The following is a 24,058-nucleotide window of genomic DNA, read 5'->3' on the forward strand; positions in this document are numbered from 1 at the left end:
TGTGTTGACCGTGACCTATCATGTGGGTCAGATATGAAATTTTGCACTAGTGGTACTGGAGCTCAAATCTGTTTGGAATTTGAAGCATTTTGGTTTCACATTTTCAGATTAGGAATATTCAACCTATACCTAAGTAAGGAATACTAAGATTACAAGTCTGGATATTGAATCTCAGAATTGCATAGAGAACTATCATATAAATCAAATGGATATCAGTTAATTAATTCTTTATTACGGATTGAAGTAAAACTTGAAATTTCATAAAAAATGAGCGGCACCTTGCTAAAGACAGTATTTTTTTAAGGTGTAAAGCATATTCACCAATATGTTGCGTATCAGTAGACTGCATATTTGAAAAAAGTACTTGAGACCCAGATGAAAACGTTATGTTCTGAAACTGATTGCTAATTTGATACAGACTAAAACTTCTAGTTACCCCATTACAATGACTGCCCATCAACAAGAGAACCAGATGCAAAGAAAATATGCTAGCATTGCAAAGAATCACTAATTTAGGTTAGCTATGAAGATGAGTGGCTTGAATGAGGTTTCTGGATTTGGAATTGGATATTGTGAAGTCTTTTTCTCTAGACATAGGCTGGACTTGTATATCCTGCTGCTAATAAGAGAACAGGAAAGATTTTTCAAGATCCTGTCAAGCTTGGTGATCCACATGTCTTTGGAAATGAAAACCTAATTAAGAGACTCCCTAGGGACTGGTCAAAGTAGTTCTTTTATTTCTACCGTCCTTATCTCAATTCCTTGACGCCTTATTCTTTCCCTTTTATTCAGTCTACTCTAAAACTAAAGAATACATGTTACACCAATTTCCACCTTTACTTTCTTTAATGCAATTGCATTAGACTATTAGAATTTAGAGCTTGAAATCTCGTCTCTTATCTTTAAACAGATAATGTATATTTTTAAAAGTATTTTTGAACAGAGCTTAACACTAAAAATTCTCCTTAAACTTGTTTTTTCAATTGCATAAATTTTTAAAACATTAAAGTCTGACTAAAATATTACAAAGTCCTCTGAACATCTTTATAATAAAGCTGTAGGATAATACTTTGTCAAATTCCAGTTCAATTTTATGTCTTTTTCCTAATTTCAAAGATTGTGGTTCTATGATATTAGTTATTTGGGTCAAATTCCTGCTGGAATTATATCAACAGTGTTTCACTTCTTCGAAATAATTTTAGGGTTGAGCATCTTTACAGTTATCACCCAGAGAACGGCAATTGATGCACATTTTAAAACTTGACATAAATTATTTTACAGACTTAAGATCATGATTGTAATTCCCTTGATATTAAAATGAGGCATACTGGGGCACTTTCATTGTTCTTTTACATCTGCCCTCCCCCGCACGGAAAATTAGTAGCGTTAATTTATATACGTTTTAAACAACCTTGAAGAGATTAAAACGTTTTGCTTATGGCAATTCTCTATGAATTTTCCAATGTTTAGAAACACGCGTCGGTATCGCTCCATCCCTGACTAGTAGTCTTTCTCTAGACCCACGCCAAACCACGTTAAAATTTCAACTTTTAAGGCTCAAACTCTACGATTTAACTACAAATGTCTTCTTACCAACACATATAAGGAACATCTAAGAGTCAAGGTAGGCTTTGTGACGCTAACCCTTAAAACACCACGACTCCAATCAACACCCTCAAAACAGAACCAGCACTGCGCTAGTCAGCGAAGACCCGCTACAAATGCACGACGCAATGCGGAGTTGCACCTGTGATTGGTGTACGTGCCTATCAGTCACATCGAGTGGGTGGGGTCTTAAGGCCCGGATCTGAACTAGACGCTGTTTTACGTCATCGCTGAGCGACGAAAGCAGGAGAGGGAGGGGGTGGGGTCGAATGCGAACCTTGGTGGTGGTGGTGGAGCGGCCTGCGAAGGTACCATGGCTGCTGTCACAGAGCTTAGTTGCCCGAGGAGCGATGACAGTATGTTGGAGCGAAGCTGTAGCCCCAACCTCTCCCAAGAGGTGCTTTGCGAAGTCTTTCGCTCCTTGCACGCCCTGGCTGAAAAGGTGAGAGGTGCCCTGAGGGACTGAAGGCAGGGGAACCATCGCGCCCCTCCCCCCTTCTTTTTCTCTAGCAGAGGCGGGGGGCAGCCGAGGCCTGCCTGAATGTGGGACGCAGCCCTGGTTCAAGCCGGGGCCCAGCCGCCTTGCGTCGGAGTGAGGGGTCCCGCCGTGAAGGCTTAATTCAGTGTGGGTTGCAGACTAGATTACCCTGCATCTGTTCTCCCCTGGAATGAGGATGGGGTAAACTAGAGAGGACCGGGGTCCGCGAGGAACGGGCTTGGAGAGAATGAATGCGAAAAAACTTGGCTGAGGCTTTAGGAGGCGCCTAGCGCTCAGGGTCCTTTCTCCTTCCACTTATTCATTATCAGAATTGGTTGGGCAGTACGGCCTGAGTTTTTGGAAACTTTCGGCTTATTAGGGTAACTTGCTCTTAATGAGGCACTTAATTTTGGTTGTTTTTTCCCTCTGGCGGTTGTGTGCATCTGTTACCCTTTCAAACAGGAAGGAAAGTAAAAGGAATTCATTAGAAATAGCGTAAAGTTGGATGAAGTTGTCCATGGTTGATGCTGTTTGCATTAGAACCGTCGCTTAACTAGGTGTTTAACTATTAACTATTTTAACTGGCAGATAAATCGCTTTTGCAGAAATGTCATAGTAAACTTGGTTTTTAAAAAACAGGCTCCTTACACTCTATTCTACCAAGTTATTACTTCGTTTCATGGTGAAAAATAAACAAATTTTAAATGAGAAAACTTAAAAGTATGTGTGTTAAACTGCTGATTAAAAGGAATTATTTTCTTTTACATGTTATATGAACCATTTTCTAGCTATGAAAGTTTATTTTTGTGCTGGTAGGAGACACAGCAGGCATTTATGTCAAAGATAATGTTAAATTCCATGGAAAATAGTTTGTGAAAATCATTTTTCAAAGCCTTGAGTGAAGAATCAGTCTTTTAAAAAGTTATTTTAATATCTTAAAAGATCTTCGCTTGTTCATTGTGACTTACAAAGAACAGTACTGCAATACTTAATCAGTTTTGTGTAATGAAGCAATTTACAGAATCTCCTGAAAGATAACAACTTTTAAACTCAGTTTTTTGCCAAGGACTTATCAAGAAAAAAAATTTTTTTACAGACTTGGAGACTTCTGTTATTAACAGTTCAGTCTTAACATCCAAGACCTTTGAATGGTTTAAAAGTTAAAGAACTTTTTATGGCAATGTTGGAGCTTTAAATTTTACTTATATTCTAATATTACGTTGAAAAAGGTTTATGCTCACCTATTATTTACAAAGGCTTATTTTTCAGTGATGGAATATTTTCAAAAATAAAGTTGAAGAATGATTTAAACATTTCTTCTGAAATATTTTGCATGCTGTCTTTTTCAAACTCATTTAAAAAATTTAAACATTCAGGTACCTTTAGCAAAAGGTATAGATAGAGGAGTGATTAAAATTTACTTAGTCACCTGTCAAAAATGTTTAGGGTAAATGTTTGGTGAGTTTACCTAGACACAGTAAAGGGATCTTGTGTACACTATATATACAAAGTGTCAAAAATAAGATTGTCTTATCAATTAAACGCTTACTATTTTGATGACACTCAGTCTTTTGAAAAGTATTAAGAATGAAAGGTGGAGTACCATGCTCATAATGTTGTCCCCAGGGGATCGCTATTCGCTTTTGCACCAAATTTAAAGGATTTTTAAAATGTATGTTACAATATGCCTAAGTTCATCCTGCATCATCCTAACTTCATTGTATTATTAGCACTCTTGAATACGAAACATAAAGTTGAGTATTTAAAAGCATTGTCTACTTCAGCTCACAAAACTTACTAATTTAAACCTTTTTTACTTGCCTCTGGATGGCTCATTTTACCAAACTAAAGATTTATTTTTAGTAAATTTTGTATTAATTTTACAGTTTTTACTGAAAATAATTATAATAATAGACTACTAGAGTTTTTTTATTTTTACTGAAAATAATTATAATAATAGACTACGAGAGATTTTTTAGTGAATTATTTACTATTCCAAGTCCTATAGAAGAAAAATACATAGAATTCATATTACTAATATGGAATTTGTGGAATGATTAGTTTAATGTATTGGGATAGTTTTAAAATTAATTTGTGACATTCTTATGTGATTTTCTTAAAAGAACTATACTTAAAAGACCAAGTATTCTTAATTGCATTTGTAATTAATAGTTCCACTAAATTGAAATGGAGAATATGCTCGAACATTAACACCTATTTTCTATTATTTTCTCTAGAAAATGTGATGCTTTGCTTAAGTTGAGGATTTGCCTGCTTTATCCTCAAACCATATTCATAAATTTGCTATAATCAATTATAGATCTCATTGAAAACTATAAAAGTATAATAATGGGTTACTTCCATATATAAGTTGTCTAACAAAATCTTCATAGGTATTAAAGTAATATAAATTAAGGTTAATGCATTAATCTTTATGTACAATCTTAAATTAATATAAACTAATCTTTGCCAGAACAGCCTACATAGCCTACATAAGATTTCATATTTCTTTATATTTATCCAATATGGACTTTAAATGCTTCTGCCCTGGTGTTCAAGGGTGGCAAAATTCTACCACATAATATTTATTCAACATATCGCAGTTGGTTTTCTTTTGTAATTTTAGATCTTTGAACCTTGTATAGTGATTTATCTTTTGTTTTATTATAATTACAACTTAAAAAAATCTGTCTTTGAACTCAGGACTTTACTTTGTAGAAAACATAATTTTTAACAAATTATTTCTGAAAAATTACAGTTAACAGGATTCTACTGTGGACTATATCCTTATGCTGTGCTATATAAATATATGTCCCTAAAAAAGTTTATGGTAGTTTACTTTTATTCACTCAAAAACTGCAGATGGAGGCTCTCTAAAATTTTCACTGATTTTAATATTTATACTCAGATTTTTGGTAGTTTTCTGGGTATGGTTTTATTCTAGTGTATCACCAACTGATAAGAATTTTTCATATGATGAGTCCTATATCTTACTAGAAATAGTATTTAATAAAAGATCTGGACATTGCACCCAGTTTCTGGCCGTTTTTTCACTGTTGTGGAGAAGTCTGTGTTTTTTATTTGAAGTAGATAAATATGTTGTCATTTATCTCCAGACTTCATATGTATGAATAATCTTGATTTTTAAATTATTTTAAAAATTGGTTAAAGTTGAAAATAATAAAAATGTGATTTGGAGGACATCAGAATAATGACATACTTCTGATGTGTATTTGTGTACATATTGAATAAAGAGAAGTGTTCATATTAGAACTTTTGCAAAATGATTGTGCTTCCTCTGTTTAATGCTCTGAGCTAGAAATAGTAGGAATCTGAATAGAGCAAGCCTATTTTGGACCCCATCCAAAGGTTTTTAGATATCAAAGTATCAAAAGAGCCCTCATCTTTTCATCTTTCGCGGGTAGTATCTCTTCTAAAATGGTCCCATTACACAGACCCAAGAATAGAATCAGAGGGAGATGTCATTTTGTTGTCATTTTTAATGAAAGTATGTAACCTTCTTTGGCCTTGTAAAATGGTAATGGGGAAAGCATTTTAATGTTAACATTAAAAACTTGATAACTTTGAGCAAAATAGATATGTTACTCCATAGAGATCTTATTTTGTGACAATCCCATACGTACAGTTTAATCTTGTAATTTTTGTGATGTTACTGGTTTGCCCCTTTGAAGCTGAGCCTCAGAGATGATGTGGTGAAAATGACAATCGATTGGAACAAGCTCCAGAGCCTCTCAGCATTCCAGCCTGCATTGCTTTTTAGTGCACTTGAGCAACACATTTTATATTTACAGGTAAATTTCTTGTTAGAAATGCTAACTCACTATTGAAAGTAGAAATTAATTGTGGTTAACTTTGCTGGAGTCATTTCTATCTTAACACTATATTAATAGTGTTACTAATAAAAGGTTACTTACATACAAATTGGCTCTAAATCGGTTAATTTCAGTAGTGATCAGAACAGTATTGGAATATAACCCAATGACCAATGTGGGTATGAGATTGAACAAATGCAACTCTATTCATTTCTAAACTTGCACTGAAAATTCGATACAGTTCCATCTATGGTGGGTTATAATTAAGCAATAAGACACGGCAGGTGTGTGTCATGCTATGATAATGATTCCATGCCTTGGGTGAGTTTGGAGGCTCATGGAGTGCTTTCAGTGGTTCAAGAAGTGGCATTATCCCAGCATGACACATCCTGGAGTGTCTATTGCAATTAAACAGTTTCAGCATAGTTTTAAAAAAGAAAGTAATTTCTGTGACATTAATGTCTCATCTTAGTAGCCAGTCACTATTTTAACAGTTGAAGATAATTCCCTCTTTATATAAGTCAATATTGAATTGTTATTTATGAAGTATTTTTAATATTTTAGTTCAGTAACAACAGTTTTATGAACTTGCTGGTTTCTAATTGAACATCTCTGTCATTAAAATTGATGTAAGTTCGTAGTTTATCTCTAATCAAAGTGTAAAATGTAAAGTGTCAAGAAGATAAGTAAAAGAACTGTGTAGGTGGTCAGTTTACTCTGATTAACATGTCCTTGGGTTTTAGAACAGTATTTGGTATAGGAAATAATGGAAACAAAATTATGGTATGAAAAAATAATTGGAACATTAATAAATAGTAGTAATTTTTAACTAATGGAAGAGGCATTAATGTTCACCCCTCCATTCAGTGACATTGTGGGAAAATTCAACTCTGTGCTTCATGTTAAAAGTAATAGCTAACTTGGGTTTTAAAGGGCAGAATATTGATATGTAAAACTAGAATGAGGCCTCATTTATGGGAGAGGGAAGACAGTAAACGGACAATATAACTTAAACAAAAGGGTATTTCCCCCCTCTAATATAGTGATAGGACATTTATCTGTTTTCAGCCATGGATCATGGTAGGGTTTTTTTCTTATCTGTCCATTTTCTGCTTTAAAATTTAATTTCATGACCCAAGGAGATATTTTGCCGTGTCAGGAAAAGTCTGAGTGTTCACTCAGCATAACACCTATATATTTCATGTCTGTGCTCTCTGATTCACATTGGCCAACTGCAGTTTCAAGTGGAGAATCTCCAGTGATATAGTGATAATGCAGGGCTTTACTGAGTGAGAGCACTGGCTCTCATGTGAAGGAGGAAAAATACTAAGCCTTAGTGTTCTGAGGAGGCATTTGAATGACATGTTAATTAAGTGGCATTGGTGCCAGAGGCTGAAGGCTTTGATTTGGCACAAAATAAAAGATGAGTGACAGAATGATTCTCTGAAAGAAAATTTTAAATTTCCTCAGGTTTTCTTTCCTTCTTTTTTAAAAACCAAATTTATAGCATATGTTAATGGTCAGTATAACAGAGGTGGTCAGATGTATGTATTCTGATGTAGCAACTTTTTAAATATTTAGTAATGATATTAAATATTTTCATTTACTTAGCAGAAATTTATGTAAATATATTAAATTAATTACACAATTAATTTTGGTTAGTGTGAACCTCAGCAGATGGAATTGTGTTCTTCTCAGCCTTTTTTAGCAAAACTTCAACCTTTGATTAAAGAGGAGAATACAACTGCTATTGAAGACATAGGAAAAACAGAAATGGGGAGCAAGAGTGAAATAAATGCCAAATTTTCCATCGGCACCCTGCAAGAGGAAGAAAAGCACAAAGATTGTGATTTAGGAGATGTGAAAAAGACACAGATCCATTTTGATCCAGAAGTAGTTCAAATAAAAGCTGGAAAAGCAGAAGTAAGACGTTTGGGAGGGTGGGAAGTAGGAGGGTATTACTTAAAAAAATTTTTTTTCACTTTATTTACATTGTTAAAACATACTTATTGTTTGTAGATTGACAGACGAATATCTGCGTTTATTGAAAGAAAGCAAGCTGAAATCAATGAAAACAACGTCAGGGAATTTTGCAATGTTATTGATTGTAATCAAGGTAACTACCTAGAAGTTAATTTTCATAGGATTTTAAGCACAATTTTTACAGTTCTAATCTTTTTTATTTTATTTTCTCGTGCAATCAAAGTGGCTTTTATTCCACCTGGAATGCAGGTGGGGTGAGATTCCTGACTAGGGAGAAATCCACCCTAATCTTTCATTTATTTTTTAAAATGAATAACATTAAAAACACAGTTTATTTCACAGATTTAGTTAATAACTAAGGCAGTAGAATTTCCTTCTTTTTAATAATAGACTATATTACAAAACTGGTTTTCATTTTAGTTAACATAAATCAAATGCTAACACAAAAAAACTAATGTTTATTCCAGGTGAAAAGATTATATTAAAATTCCTTTAGGAAATGAAGGGGAAGTGTGGGTCGCAGTGCTGCACAGTCACTAGTTTAAGGAACTGAGCTGTACCAATTCCAAACCTGTTAATGTACTTATCAAATTAAGATGTTAATATATAAAGTAAACTTAGTAAAGTTAATTATTCCTCCAGAGGGAGCAGTTTTCTCACTACTCCTGATCTATTTGAAACATTTTATCTCAGGGTGCAACCAATTTGCCACAAAGACCGTGGCATCTCAGGCTTTTTCCCTTTCTCTCATAATGCATACATGTACTGTTTTCCTCCAGATTCTTCTTTCCCTCTCCACTTGGTAGTAGTACATTTACAGATCTACAGGTATGCTGCAGAATACAAAATACTGCAAACTACTGCCATAGATCATACTCAGGCATCATAGTAATAATCAGAACAAGTAGTTCTTAGAAAAAATTATCGAGAAGAGTTTCATAATTGGAATGAACATTTTTCTTGGTGCCTCTAATATCTCATGGCTAATTATGAACACAGAATTGTGAGATGAACCTAGCAGTTACTTGTATCAGATTTACACACTGATTCTCTTAATAATGAAGTAACAAAGGCTATGATTGGGTCCTGAGTTCACATGGGTGCTACTGTTAACATTATACATGTACATCTTTGAACCTGGTATATTTTCCTGTTAAGGTTTTCAGAATAAGTGCAACGGATGCAGAAATCTCAGGTACTATAATCCAGCTGCAAGCAACCCATGAGAAAGGGTTTGTTGAGGGAGCAAGCACATGTGTCACTAATGTTATTCCTCTGTTCTCCTTGCTAACTCTATTATTATAAGCCACCAGGGGATAGAAATTGACAAGAATTGAAATGCTCAGCAGGATTCCTTGGCCCATTCAATCCCTTGCTGGCTCAAAACAGTGCTAGCAAGAATTGCTGTGGAGAGTGACTAGCACTCACACATTTCCTATCTTCACACCATGCTGAATTTCTCACTGATGGGTCAGTTAATCTATATGTTTGGCATATAGCTCTGCAATGGATGATAGCTTCTTTTTTTAATCCTTAACCCCAAGAAATGGTAGAAAGAGAATGGAGAAGTGATGACCCTTTAAGCATATTTTAAGGTATCTCCAGGAAAAAAAAAATTACTCTCTGTTTAGTCTCTACATATAAAAGATAAGTGTATTTGGAATTTTATTCACTCAGCTTATTGGCAGAGCTACTAAGGAAACAGGCTGAAAGAAATATAAATGTATTTTAATGTGTTATCATTTAAACAGTAGATTTTTTTGGAAATCGGATTCCATAGGGAAAAAAGGAATTTTTTTTCAGTATCTCACTTTCCATTTTTTACAAAATAACCAAGGGAATTTTCCAGGAAATTTACTGCCAATGCATGGTTTTACAAATGTGATTTCAAACAGTAGTATGTTATTATTACTATAGTCTGTCATATGTTACTATGTTAATATATAACATATATGTATAAAACACTAGTATATGTTAATATCTTTACAGATTTCTCCTTTTGTAATTTATTTGTTGATTACTTTTCAGCTTGGAAATAAATAGAAGCAAAATTTTACAGCATTATCTGTTCTAAAATTGCATTTCTTGAAAGTGGTAGGATGGGAGGAAGTAGATGACTTGTGATTAGGAACTTTTAAAATAAGCACTGGAAATCTAGGTAGAGTGGAAAGGTATGTGTACTTTGACTTTCAAGGTCTTTGTGTAAAGTTTTGAAATAAAAAGGTGTTTTATATACAATTAATCCTTTTTATTGGGTGTTCACTAATTCTGTCAGTAGTAGAAAAAAGGCTGTTTTTTAAAAAAGATATTTTAGTAAAAATGGATTCTATTTCTATGGTGAAGTAGAATTAAAATACTCTATAATATATGTTATTTTCTCCAAAGGCCCAATGGTTTTAGAGATAGTGGTTTTCATCAAAAATTACGTTGTTATGCTACTTAATGGTATGTAAAACCATTTACATACACTTTTTCTGTATGTAAATCTGAACATTAGATGAGAATATTAGGTATTATGATACATTTTAGAGGGTAAAGGTAACTCAGCTCTTATGATGGTGATTTAATGATTATTGCTCATTATTTAAAATTTTCTTATGATTAATGTGTAATATGAATTGTTGGAAGTTTATCAAAATCGCATACATTTCAAGTGAAGAATATAAACTTATATTTGCCTAAATTCTCCTTAGAAAATAGTTGTGCAAGAACTGATGCCGTTTTTACCCCTTATCCTGGATTTAAAAGTCACGTTAAGGGTAAGTAACCACCACATATCTGAGTCACTAATAGTTTATTCTAGCAAAATGGAATAGAAATAACTTTCCCATCTAAATTTTATTTTAAAACAAAACAAAAAATTTTGCCTCCTTTATGTTTGGGTTCATAGTTAGATGGTCTTTATGAAAAGATTATAAAATACCACAGGCAGTCCCCGAGTTACAAAACTCTGACTGATGTACAACTCATACTTACAAATGGAAGCTATTATAAGTAATAGGTAAATGTACCTGTTCCAACTTACAAATTCACCTTAAGCACAAACCTATAGACTGTATCTTGTTCATAACCAGGGACTGCCTGTATTAGAGAGAGACAATTGCTGATTTTAAAATACAAATTTAGGCTCAAAAGCTTCTTAATTTAGTTTCTAGAGTTGTGAATACATATGGACCACAGACTAGATCAGAAGGAATTCAAGGATCCGTTCATAAACCTAACAACATACTTCGAGATTGTGGGAATCAGGCCGTAGAAGAACGGCTGCAGAATATTGAGGCTCACTTGCGATTACAGACAGGTAAACCAGTGCCAGGTGGTGTTCCATAAGGTACCTTTGCAAGTGGTTAAAAAATTCCAATTCAGCTGGGCTTGTGGCAGGTTCCTGTAGTCCCAGCTACTTGGGAGGCTTGAGGCAAGAGAATCGCGTAAGCCCAGGAGTTGGAGGTTGCTATGAGCAGTGTGATGCCACGGCACTCTACTGGGGGTGATAAAGTGAAACTCTGTCTCTACAAAAAAAAAAAAAAAAAAAAACAGTTCATTTAGTTGCCAGAGTTTCATTGAGTACCTGTTATGTATGCTGGTACAAAAATAAAGTATGGTCCCTCCTCAAGGAATTTATAGTTCTTTTTGTCTGTGTTCTCCCTTCTTTTATACTTCTTCACTTTCTAAAATTGAGAGAGTCCTAGTAGAATGGGTACAGGTTCTAAATAGATCCCAATAAAACTCAGTTTATTGAAGTCACAGATGAAAACTAGTCATCTTTGCCTGTCCCCCATTCGATAACTTATAATGACCACCTCTCATTCTTATCACATATTATGCTAGGTACAAAGTGTTAATTAAATGTCCTAGTTCTCAAGTGTCAGTGAGAATAAACATATAAACATAAATGTAGGGGAAGCGAACTAACATTTATTGAACTATAGTAAGTGCCAGTCACTAAAATTGTTACACACATATCAGCTCACTTAATGTTGAACAATACTCTTTTGAGGTATAGTGCTGTTATCATTATACAGATAAAGAAACTGAAGTTCAAAGAGTTCAAGCAATATTCCCAGGATAGTTAAGTGCCAACTGGAAATCGATCCCAGATCTTAACTAGCTGCAGAACCTGAGTCTCCCTCCCCATTTAGTCATCATGTCCTATTGATGCTGCCTTCTAAATGCCTCTCAAATCTACCCACTTCTATCTCCATTGCTACTACAATAGTTGAAGCCACTCTGACTCTGCCTTGGACTAATGGAAGGATATTAACTAATCTGTTTGCCATTAAACTTCTCCTTCTAGGTCTTTGTCTACTCTGTGACCAAATTGCTTTTTCTAAAGCTGAATCTGATCTTCCTCCCTAGCTAAAAATACAGAGATTGGAATCAAGTGTGGGTTGTAATTTTAAATAGTATGGTCTATGCCTGTAGTTCCAGCCACATCTCTGGGCTTCTCATCTCCCACTGATTTTGCTACCCTGCAATCTCATGTTCTTCTTTCTGTCTGTGCTTTTCCTTCCTGATTCCAGACCAGTGCAGGTTTCCCTTTTATATAGTCTCATAGCACCTTGTACTCCCAGCCCTCCTTTAAAGCAGTTATGATTCTGTTTAATTTCTGTCTCCCTTGCAAGACAGTAAGGTCTGTAAGAATGGAACTATGTCTGTCGTACTCATTACTTTCTATCTAGTATAGCTCCTGGCTTAAAGCAAGTACTCAAATGTTTATTGAATAGGCAATTTCTCTTTCACCTTTTTAGATATGTGCACAGTACAGTGGACACAAAGTTAGTGTTTGACTCTCTCAGGGGAAGTCAAGAGATGGCATCCCTGCAGAGGTGACATTTGAACCCTTGAAAGATTAGTAGGAATTTTCCTGGATCAAAGCATTCCATAAAGAGGGAACAGCATTTACCAAAAGGAAAGGGACAAAAAATATGGTTTAGAGAATTTCAGAGTCTAGTCTAGCCTAGAGTATATGCTAGATGGAAGTAGAAGAAGGTAAGAGAATGAGTAAACATTTGAGGGTAATAAACCATTAGCATGAAGTGTTACTCTCCTCCCTCAGAAGTAGATGGATTTAAAATGCATCTATATAAAAGACTGACTGCTTAAGTCTCTAATAGTACCAAGTAATTTATTTTTGTTTTGTTTTTGTTTTATTAAGTAATTAATTTTTGGAAAAATATCTGTTGAATGCTTACTATGTGCCAAGCACTATTTTAGGCACAAGGAATACTAAGATGTAGTTAGATTCTCCAGCTTCTGGGACTTTATCATCTAGAAGAATGGGAGATTTATAGTAAAGTAGAACTGTTAGGGGGCAATGAAGAAGGGAATGTTGGAGCCGCCATGTGAAAAGGTTCTGGCATGGACCCGAACCAGCTTAGAAAGGTACAGTGGTAAAGCAGAGGGCATTATAGATAGTAAAGGGAGTACCAAGAGCAAAGTCAGATAAATAAGTGAATCATTTCACTTTATTCAACAGCAAGAACAATCAAGGTCCTAAGATGAACACATTCTCAAAAAAAAAAAAAATTTAGAGTTTTTATATTTAACAAGTTGATACTCTTTTTTTTTTTTTTTGAGACAGAGTCTCAGGCTGTTGCCCTGAATAGAGTGCTGTGACATCACAGCTCACAGCAACCTTCAACTCCTGGGTTCAAGCAATTCTCCTGCCTCCACCTCCCAAGTTGCTGGGACTACAGGCGCCTGCTAGAACACCCGGCTGTTTTTTGGTTGCAGCCATCATTGTTGTTTGGCGGGCCTAGGCTGGATTCAAACCCACCAGCTCAGGTGTATGTGCCTGGTGCCTTAGCCCAGTATGGCTCTCGGGCCACATGTGACCCACCTAAGACATTTATCCGGCCCGCCGGGTGTTTTTGCTGCCGCTGCCTGTCCTACTTAGCAGCCAGCTTGTCCCAGGGCCTGCAGTCTGGCCCTCCAAAGGTCTGAGAGATAGTGAACTGGCCCCCTGTTTAAAAAGTTTGAGAACCCTGCCTTAGCCACTTGAGCCACAGGTGCCAAGCCAACAAGTCGATACTTTTAATATAAAATTTCACACATAATTCTTTAATTGCATAATGATTGTCTAATCATGTTTTCATTTAATCAGTAAATATTCAGCACCTGCTCTGTGCCAGCCATTGTAGTTTATGAACTGATGCTTCCTGGTTTTGTGCAGTGTGCAAGCTACACAGCCATACCCCATGAGCAAAGCGAATAAAACTCTCTTCACTTGGAACTTACATTAGAGTGCGGAGACAGACAGTAAATAAACGAAATATGTGTATACAGAATGTTGGGTGGTAGAAAGAAAATGGAAAAAATTAAGGAGGATAGGGACTGCTGGGTAGGGTGAGATAGTAGTACTACTGGTATTTTTAAAAGGATAGTCAGAGAAGTCCTTAATGATAAGGTAACTTTTGAGCCAAGACCTGGAGTTAGCAAGAGTGAATAAATAAGTCTTGGAATTATGGAGGTAGAGGGAACCATAGTTGCTAAAGCTGATGAAGTGCATATGGGATATATATCCCCTCTTTCCAGCCCCATTTATGCTCTCTAGTATTGCTAAGGATTTTGTTTCACTTTCTAATAAGTAATCAAGTGGCTAGAACTATTAAATACAGATATAGGGGAGAAAGTCCATATTGTGTGGGACCCTGTAGGACATCATAAAGGCTTTGGTTTTTAATCTGAGGAAATGGTAAGGTATTGAAAGAGTTTGAGCAGAGAAATGATGTAAGTGCTCTGACTTACATTTTTAAAGGATCACTGGCTGATGTGTTGAGAATACTCTTTACGGAGACAAGGCAGAAACAGGGAGCCCAACTGGGTGTTATAATTCAGGGAGAGATATTGGTAATCTGGACCAGAAGGGTCACACTGTGGAGATGGTGAGAAGTGAAAGAATTCTGAATGTACTCAGAAACTTGAAATCTGATGCTAATTTGAATTACCATACCACTCCCCAGAAAATTTATGAAGTTAAAATTACAGTGAAGCCCCTTTTTAACATTCTTCTAGGTCAAAGGAAAAAATATGGCATATAGGGAGAAATGTAAATTGAGGAAAATAATGATATAACATCACAGTCATGGAATTTTAAACCTCCCTTGTTACTGTCAAGCCTATTAGTAGAAATACAAATTATTCTGTATAAAAACTGTTCAGTATTTTGTAAAATGAATTTAACATAAAATTCATAGCAACATAGGAAGCTTAAATGGGGTCTGGAGAAAGGTAATGTATGTCCCATAGTGTATAATTTGAAAATATGAGAGAAGGAATTCATTCTCTTTTACTTTTGTTTTTATTTTAAGTTTAAATCTTTTCCATTCATTTGCATAAGTGTCTTTGCATGCTATTTTAAAAATAAAAATTGTAATAAGAATTACTCAGGGCTGGGCCCAGTGGTTCACGCCTAGTGAATTCCTAGCACTCTGGGAGGCTGAGGTGGGTAGATTGCCTGAACTCACAAGTTCGAGACCAAACTGAGACAGAGCAAGACTCCATCTCTAAAAATAGCCAGGGGTTGTGATGGGCACCCATAGTCCCAGCTTCTTGGGAGGCAAAGGCAAGAGAATCGCTTAAGCCCGAGAGTTCGAGGTTGCTGTGAGCTGTAACACCACGGCACTCTACCAAGGGTGACAAAGTAAGACTCGATCCCCCCCCCCAAAATTTATTCAGTAGTATTTCAAAATGTTTTTTAATGTATTTAAGGTGGTCCCGTGCCAAGAGACATTTATCAGCGAATTAAAAAACTTGAAGATAAAATTCTTGAATTGGAAGGCCTCTCTCCTGAATATTTTCAATCTGTAGTAAGTATCTTTTAAAAAAAATAAAAATATTACTTTATTTTAGAATTCTTTGTGATTTAACACTGACCTATGTGTGAAACACTGTTTCAGTAATTCAGAAGTGAATGAGCACAGTCCTATGTAGAGGCATATCCAGTTCTTTAAAAATTCTGAGTTTTTTTTTATTTTAATAAAACATGGGCCGTTTTCATGGCATAGTGAATTAGCCTAGATAGTGGTTGAAAGTGTCGTTCTGAACCTGCTACCTTGTAAAACAATGCCTCTGGGATCTTGCCCTGAGAGTTATCACTTTTGTCTCTAATCCCTCTTTCCCCACACACCACTTTGCTCAGCTACGCATGGTTACATTTTTCCATACTAAATACACACACACCTTAAGCTGCCACCCTGTCTTTTTATTTTAACCACCATACTTTTGGAAAGACTATCTGTATTTATCTCATTCCTTAATTCTAGAATTCATTTATTCTTACCCCCTTTTCTAAGAAAATTAAACAATTTTGTGCTGGTAAGTATCTCCTTTGACATATCAGCATTTTTGAGAATAATCCTGAGCTTTTGTGTTACTGTCCTTAGTCTTTGGCGGTGATTATCTATAATACCTACCTTTTCTGAGTTCATTTTAATCAGTGCCTTATTAGAAATAAAATAATATAAAACTGAGATTATACTAAAACTCATTTCTGAGAAATTATGTAAAATAGCTCATGTTAGTATATAAATCCCTGGTGAAGATGGAGTTAAAACTAATTTCAGGTATGGGAGTAATCTTCCTGAAGTTACAGATTGGGTACTAGGGTGAGATATAGAAAAGAAGTATTTCTAGATGCCCAAGTCAGGTCACATAAAAAAGGGGTACAAAAAGTCCTTAAATGACAGAAATTCAGAGGAAGAATTTTAGTGATGACTCTTAAATGTAAAAATGAGATTCTAAAAATACTAAAAGTTGAAGCAAGGATTAAATGACTTAATGCTGATCAGACACAGTGCCTAGCACATGGTAAAACCTCAATAAATACTAGTATTTAGTTTCAGAAACTGTGAAATGGCTATATAAATGTATAAGTCACTCTATTGCTCTGGTCTTTAGATATCTACTTTTAGGTAATTTGTTGGTTATACCACATAATTACAAAGGTCTTTTCAGTTTTAGGATTATTCTTTCAATATATCTTTGTAGGAAACATAAAGACTGTGACTTTTTCTAAAGCAATCTACCATTAAGTTTTGCCAATTCAAGCTGCCTGCATTAAGTAACCTATAGAAAGGTTATCTTTCCTGTTCACTTTTATACCTTATTGATGTAATTCTTACAAAAGAACTGATACTGTGAGAGACTGTGGGTAGTTAGTATAGGACCTTGCTGCAAAATTTGTCTCTTCTCTTTGATTCTGATGAATGAAAATTTAACATATAGACTTGGTTAATCCAAAAACAAGCTCTTCAGAGTAGGGCGCAGTGGCTCACGCCTGTAATGCTAGCACTCTGAGAGGTGGGTGGATTGCCTGACCTCATAGGTTTGAGACCAGCCTGAGGCAGAGTAAGACCCCATCTCTAAAAATAGCCAGGGGTTGTGGCAGCCGCCTGTAGTCCCAACTACTTGGGAGGCTGAGGCAAGAGAATCGCTTGTGCCCAAGAGTTGGAGGTTGCTGTGAGCTACAACACCACAACAGTCTAGCACAGGCCATGTGTGTGAAAGTGCACAGTGAGCCTGAAGCATGGATAAACAGGTGGGAAATTAGATTGTAAACACATTTTGGTATCTCTTAAAAGTCATACTATTCAGTTTGCACTTCCAGTGTCAATAGAGCACAACTAAGTTTTTGAGAACAAGAATAAAACCTGTAATTTTGGTTCTTGTCTAGTGGCATTGTAAAGTCTAAGTTGGAGAGAAATTGGAGTCAAGAAAATTAGGTTAGGAAACATCCTTATCCAAGCCAGAAAGAAATATGGTCTGAATCAGGAACCTGGGAAGAAACATAAGACATTGCACATATAGAATCAGTTGGCTTTTAAAACTGATTAAAAGGAAGGAAAAGTAGTTGATCATGGAAGAGGCCTTCTTACTCTTGAGTGTCCTTATAAGCACTGATTCCCTAGATGTGTATGTGTAGTATCTTTTTATTAAGAAACAGGCATTATAAACATAACCATAAGTTAGTCATGCTCCAGATAGCAATGTTTTGGTCAACTATGGACCACATATGCTGCCATGGTTCCATAAGATCATAATATGGTATTTTTCCTTACCTTTTCTATGTTTGGATATGTTTAGATGCACAAATACTTACCATTGTGTTCCAGCTACCTACAATATTCATCATAGTAACATGCAATACAGGTTTGTAGCCTCTAACCAACAGGCTATATCCCATGTAGTTTAGGTGTGTAAACATAGCTATGTTTATGATGCCTGTGTCTTCATGATTATGGGGCTGTGGCTGCTGCTGCCCAACATGCATGAGATCATTGTACTGCATATCACTAGCCTAGGAAAAAAATCAAAATTCAAAGTATAATTTCTCCTGAATGCATACCACTTTGATACCATCATAAATTTGAAAAATTGTATGTCAAATCATTCTAAGTTAGGAACTGTCTGTACTGAGATTTCCTTATGCCTAAAACAAATTATAAAACTAATCCAGTGTATCTGTAGTAGATGTGGTGTTTCTCAGTGTTCTACTTGTCAAAATATTCTGCTCATACCTAAAATAAGTCCCAGAGGCTGCATTTTACAATGTTTTAAAGTTATTTAGTCACTAATGTCCTTATTATTCTCATTCTGATATTTTTCACTTTGGTTTCATGATACAGTAATAATCTGACAGCTTAATGACATAGAAACCATCAGTATTCTTCAGGTTGAACTGTTAGGAGAACAAAGGGGAAGTGTATTTTCATCGGGCATATGAAAAATAAAAAGCCAAAACCTAGGAAGTCAGGGAGTGAGCAAAGGCCAAATTAAACATTAAGCCCTTCCCTGCCCATAGGCCCAACCACCGGTATCAGCTCAGTTTGTCAAAGAAAGGAGAACGTACGTATCTGACCTCTATTATTCCATAGATGTTTGTCTGACCCAAAAGAAAATAAGTTCTAATATTCTCTTCTAAATCTCAATGCTTAGAAATACTCAAGAGAAAATGTTGCCATATATATTAACAGTGTCTTTGTCCAATATACTTATTTACTAATTTGCCATTCAAAAGCTTGTGGTGGTCTAGAAAGAATTTATTAAATCATGGTTTAAAAGGTTCAGGAGTGTGTCAGTGAGAATGTCAACAGATCCAGCTATAAGAAATTTGAACTCAAATTGGCTTAAGCAGTATGGAGATTATCTTATAAAATAGGAAGGCCACTGGTAGTACAATCTTCAGAGTTTTAATTGATGTATTGGCTAAATTGTGAATGTCAAAGAATGTCCTTCCACTCTCAGTCTACTTGGTGTTGGCTTCTTCCCCAGGCAAATGGCAAGACGGCTACAGCTTTTTCATGTGTCTTAATCCAGATACCAGTGTCCAGAGAAACTGTTTTGAAGGCTTTTCTCTTGAAAGAAGGAGGGAAGCTTTTTCTGGAAGCTCTCCTCTTGATTTCCAGGAGAATCTCCTTACTCATTGGCCAGAATTGGACCTGTGCCTATTTTGGTCACTGACAAGATGATTGGGTATTACTCTGTTGAGTCACATAGAGAAACAGTGGACACGTAGCTTCTTACAAAGACACGTGGTGTCTATTATAATTGTGCTGGTCTGGAAAAATGGAAAAATTCCATTTCTTTCACTGTTTTACTTGTTTGACATCTTGGAATGGAAGGTTCTAAAAAAGGAAACTAAGTAGAAAGTCTCCAGAACACCTCTTTCCAAAGTCACTCAGCTCATTAGCAGCGGTTAATGAGAAAGTATGTATGCATGAGCCCCGGAGTGAGCTTGTTGCAGCAATATTACTTCTATTTTAATGTCCTCATCTGTTCAAGGGCAGCTTCCAGATAGAAGGAGGTAGATGTTGATTGCAAATAATGCTTGGTGGGTCGGTGGTTTTTATTTCTGTCGGGGTTCTCAAAGGCTCCACATACTTTGTACAGTATTCTATAAAGGAAAATCAATGCTTAGATTTTTTAAACATTGATTACTTATTTTTTCCTCTACTTTTAATCTAGAACTTTTCTGGAAAAAGAAGAAAAGTTCAACCACCTCAAGTGAGTTACATTACTATATTTTCACTGTAGCTTCTGAAATAGTTTGCTTAGTTTTATACTTTTCTTCTACTGTGGTTGCTTTTGGGTCATTCCTGGGTAAGATTTAAGATTAGAAAAAAGACATTATAAACTAATATATTTGATTAGAGAAATTATTTTGAAGGTATGGAATGACTCAGATGGAATAAATATAAAAATCTTTATCCTGCTTTTTAATAGAATATTAGAAAAATGTATCATTTATAAGATACTTAAAAATAATAAGTAACTTCAGTCTCCTCGTTGCTCCCTTTTGTGGGCACACCTAATAACAGCATCTAAAGAAAAAAGGGTGTTTGGCAGAGTTTGACTTCAGCCCATCCCATCCAAAGTACTACTTTATCAGTTAATTGAATATTAAATAGTAAGGTTTTGCTAGCCTTAAAGGCGCTGGTGTAAATTTAAAATGGGGAAAGCTTTTAAAAATTTTTTTGGCTTATTTTTTAAGAGTAGCATATTACTTTTTTTAAATTATAAATTTTTGAGTGAGCCATTTTTCCCAGGGGAAGTAGTTGATTGCAGTGGATCCCTCCAAAGAGAATTTCTAGGTATTTTAAGCGGCTATACTAATCCTAGTTTATTTTTTACTATTGCAAGTAGTTAGGTTTTTAAAGAAAGTTTTCACTTCTTTCAAAGTAAACAAGGTTCAGAAGAGAAAAAGAAATATTTAAGCCTTGTTATTGTACCTTTAAATTGGAAATAGGCAATATATAGTTCAGTTTTAAAATTATTTTTATGAGGAAAAAAAAATCTGTCATGCTTTTGAATATTTTAAATATAGTTCATTTAGCACTTTATCTGCATTGAGATACTTAAGAATCTTATTCAGCAATTTATGTTCTTATTGTTTACAGCAGAACTATTCATTGGTTGAACTTGATGAGAAAATTAGTGCCCTCAAACAAGCCCTCCTCAGAAAATCAAGAGAAGCAGACTCCATGGCAACTCACCACCTTCCATGAAAAACTCTCATCCTTGTCATTTTACTTTTTTTATAAATGTGTATCACTTATACTGTAATTAATTAAACGATATCTATTTGTCAATGTAGACTTCTCTGTGAAGTCAAGGTTTATTTTCATATGAGTCCAGCTTACTGAAAGTAATCTTCAGATATTCTAGTGCAGCGGTTCTCAACCTGTGGGTCGCGGGCCACAGGAACTATATTAAAGGCCATGGCATTAGGAAGGTTAGAACAACTGTTCTAGTGAGTTTTGGAATAACAAATGCATTGAAAATAGCATTGTTGCAATTTATTCCCTTCTGTTTTAAAGAAGGTGTTTGGAAATTGAAGAATAGGTCCATCTTTTTCCTTTTGTGGACCACAGAAAGGAAGATTTTGTTTTGATAGTGATATTTAAAAGGACTTAAAAATACTGCTGTTAACTAGCTTATTGGTTTAAATCAGTACTTTGCATATAATAGGCATTCAATAAAAACTTACTGACTGAAATGAATTTTAATCGCACATGTGAAATTTATTTTTCAGATGGTAACAGATTCTACTTGATCTCTTAGTTGGCTGTGAGATCTCTTAGTGGCCTTGAACAAGTTGCTTAAACTCTTTTTATGACTTAATTTCCTTCTCTGTGAAATAGAATTAGTAATAGAACCTGCTTAATTGATTATTATGAATAATACGTGAGATCTTGCATATTTGAAACTTGTCTGTCCCAATGTTAGTTAGCTATTATTGTAAAGTCAGGTCTATCTTTGCACCGCAGTTTGGGTGGTTCAAAGAAATTATAATGTCTCTCCCTTGAGAGCCTCACCTTTACAGTACTCTGGTTCTATCAGACAATGCATATACTGCCATAATTGCAAGTTAAACATTTAAAAGATGAGCTATAGTCAGGTCAAGAGTCTTTCATAAACAGCTGTTTAGGTCAAGAATTGTTTGGTTGGAAGAATCTGAAATCTACCTAAAATTTTAATTAATGTATAAAATTTACAAGAAAAGAGTTGTGAAATACAACCAGAAATGAGGAACTTACTTGAAGGGAGCATAGTGAAATATTGTGGGATCTAGAAAGTCACCAGCAATTATTCTGTTACGTCTCTGACTGCTCCAAGCTGTTTCTACTATCTTCTGCTCTCCTTCTGTCGTTTCCTTATTGTTTTTGTCCTGCACATAATCATCTTTGCACGTACTTTATTCTTTTTCCGTGGGCTTCTTTCTCTTCATTTCTGCTTCCCCACGGAGGGGTGGGTGGGTGTCAGGTTAGTCCTGTCTCTGTAGCCTCAGCTTGTTCGTGCTTTTGAGCTGCTGGGGTGCAACTCTGAACCCAACTCTGGGACTTCACAACTCTAATGATTACCACTTATCTCAGTCTTTGTGTCACTTAGTTCAAATTCTTCAGTGATTAAATCTGACTCCATGTTATCAGGCACATCAGTCAGCTATGGTCAGGATAAAGGGGCAAGACCTCTTCATAGGAATATGCAATATACACACTACCTTGTACAACTGTTTGTGGCAGCCTTGAAATTGTAGTACTGGTACAAAATAGAGGCTTTGGAATCATTCCAAAGATGTAGACTAGGTTGATTTCTACTAATTATGGTGATTTCTATCACTGTATTTCATCTCTGCAGACAGTATTATAGGTGCCGCTACAAGTGTCTGCCCCCTAATCTCCATCTGGTCCATGTGCTCACCAGGCCTCCAGATTTAGTAACATATTTTACTACCAGCACACCAGCAATACAGTAGGGACATTAATAAAGATTATCAGAAAAGGAGGTTCCTTTAGAGGTGGGAAAGAAAATTAGAAAACAAGATCATGTACTGGTCACTGGTCCAGGCCAATGAATGCTATCTATGAATCTCTTTGACGCTTGCCTTGGTAATTGAGTAAGTTCCTAAGTCATGTCTGACAGGATCTGCCCATTAGAAGGATTTCCTTTCTCCTTGTCCTTCAGGCCTGCTCTTGTGAGGGACACTGGAGTCTTCTATGCACTTCAGTAATTGTTGTCTGGTGCCAGGGTCTTTTTCTACTTGAGTCTGGTGCCTGTAGAAGAGGCCAGGACTCAACACCATGTTGACATGAGTTGGTAGAGGGACTTGTTCAAGACTAAGGTTCTTCTGGTGCTAACTACCCCAGAACTCTAGTGGGCTTTCAATCATTGTCTTTCTGAGTGTGTGTGAAAGGTGATGCTAGGAATTTCTGTGGGGTAAATTTGCTCCCTTAATCACCAGGCTGCCTAATGACCATTCCTTAAGGATTTTGTTAATCAGCTCTCTTTATCCCCATTGTTTCTTCCTAATGGGCTTGTCCTTGGAGAGAGTAAAGGAGGACAAGTGGTTACTAAAAGCTGTGCTGGAAGGGACTGGAAAGTGTATTTTCCCTAGCCTGCCCCTATAAACCTCTCCCTCCACAGGACACATTCCTGTCCGTGGAAGTGTTTTACAAGGGTTTGGGCACTAGCATGTCTATACTGTGGACAGGGTTGGGCTTCCCAAACTAGCATGGCTACCCTTTGATAACTCTCACTTCAATTGTAGGCTCCTAAGCTTTTTCAAACTCATGAATACTATCTGGACCTGGTCTTCAGTAATCTCAGCAGAAAAGATTTCTTTTTATGAAACATAAATTCCTGCTTTTCCCTGTTTTTAGCTAAACAACCTGAATGTATGGTTTGGGTCCCAAAGGATTTTGGTAAATGTTTAGCTATATTATCACTCACTCCAAAATACCAGTTTTTCAAAGAATAGGGGATCTTTTCTATCTAATCCCCACCCCTAATCTTTATTTTTCTCTCTTTGCTTTATCCATAACTAGTTTTCCATGGTCATTCAGGATCTGTTATTCCAGAAGTCCTATTCCTGATACTAATTTGTGCTTTAGAGAATTGTTGTTTTCAAGAAATAGAAATCAGTTCTAAAATAAAGAGGTATTATAAAGAATGGGAAGAATCCAAATTGCAGGAGGGTTAGCCAGGTTTTATCACCCTTCATCCTTCACTGGGCCACAGCATCTGACTCCTATACATCTGTTTTATCTCCTTGGCTTCTCTGAAGACATCTTCCTGCTTCCTTGTAACTTAGGCATCCTCAAAGCATCCAGCTCCATGATGTTGCTAGTTTCTGACCTGTTTGGCACCAGTGTCCCCTGTT

The 24,058-nt window shown here is 35.8% G+C and overlaps 1 protein-coding gene across 2 annotated transcripts; it reads left to right on the forward strand.

Annotated features, from left to right (window-relative positions):
• The first annotated feature begins 1,838 nt into the window (after positions 1–1,838).
• Positions 1,839–21,387, forward strand: MBIP (MAP3K12 binding inhibitory protein 1). 2 transcript variants are annotated; one of them, XM_003791961.2, is made up of 9 exons: positions 1,839–2,047; positions 5,776–5,895; positions 7,615–7,839; positions 7,936–8,032; positions 10,593–10,658; positions 11,048–11,200; positions 15,610–15,707; positions 19,864–19,902; positions 20,796–21,387. In XM_003791961.2, the coding sequence occupies exons 1-9, from the start codon at positions 1,919–1,921 to the stop codon at positions 20,901–20,903; spliced, it is 1,035 nt and encodes a 344-aa protein (XP_003792009.1). In that variant the 5' UTR covers positions 1,839–1,918; the 3' UTR covers positions 20,904–21,387. The 2 variants fall into 2 exon arrangements, with proteins under 2 accessions (XP_003792009.1, XP_012661917.1); XM_012806463.2 differs by having other exon boundaries at positions 1,867–2,047; positions 7,594–7,839.
• Positions 21,388–24,058: the final 2,671 nt, after the last annotated feature.

The sequence above is a fragment of the Otolemur garnettii genome, unplaced genomic scaffold, assembly GCF_000181295.1.
Source record: "Otolemur garnettii isolate 467f Iridium unplaced genomic scaffold, OtoGar3 scaffold00052, whole genome shotgun sequence".
Lineage (NCBI taxonomy): Eukaryota > Metazoa > Chordata > Mammalia > Primates > Galagidae > Otolemur > Otolemur garnettii.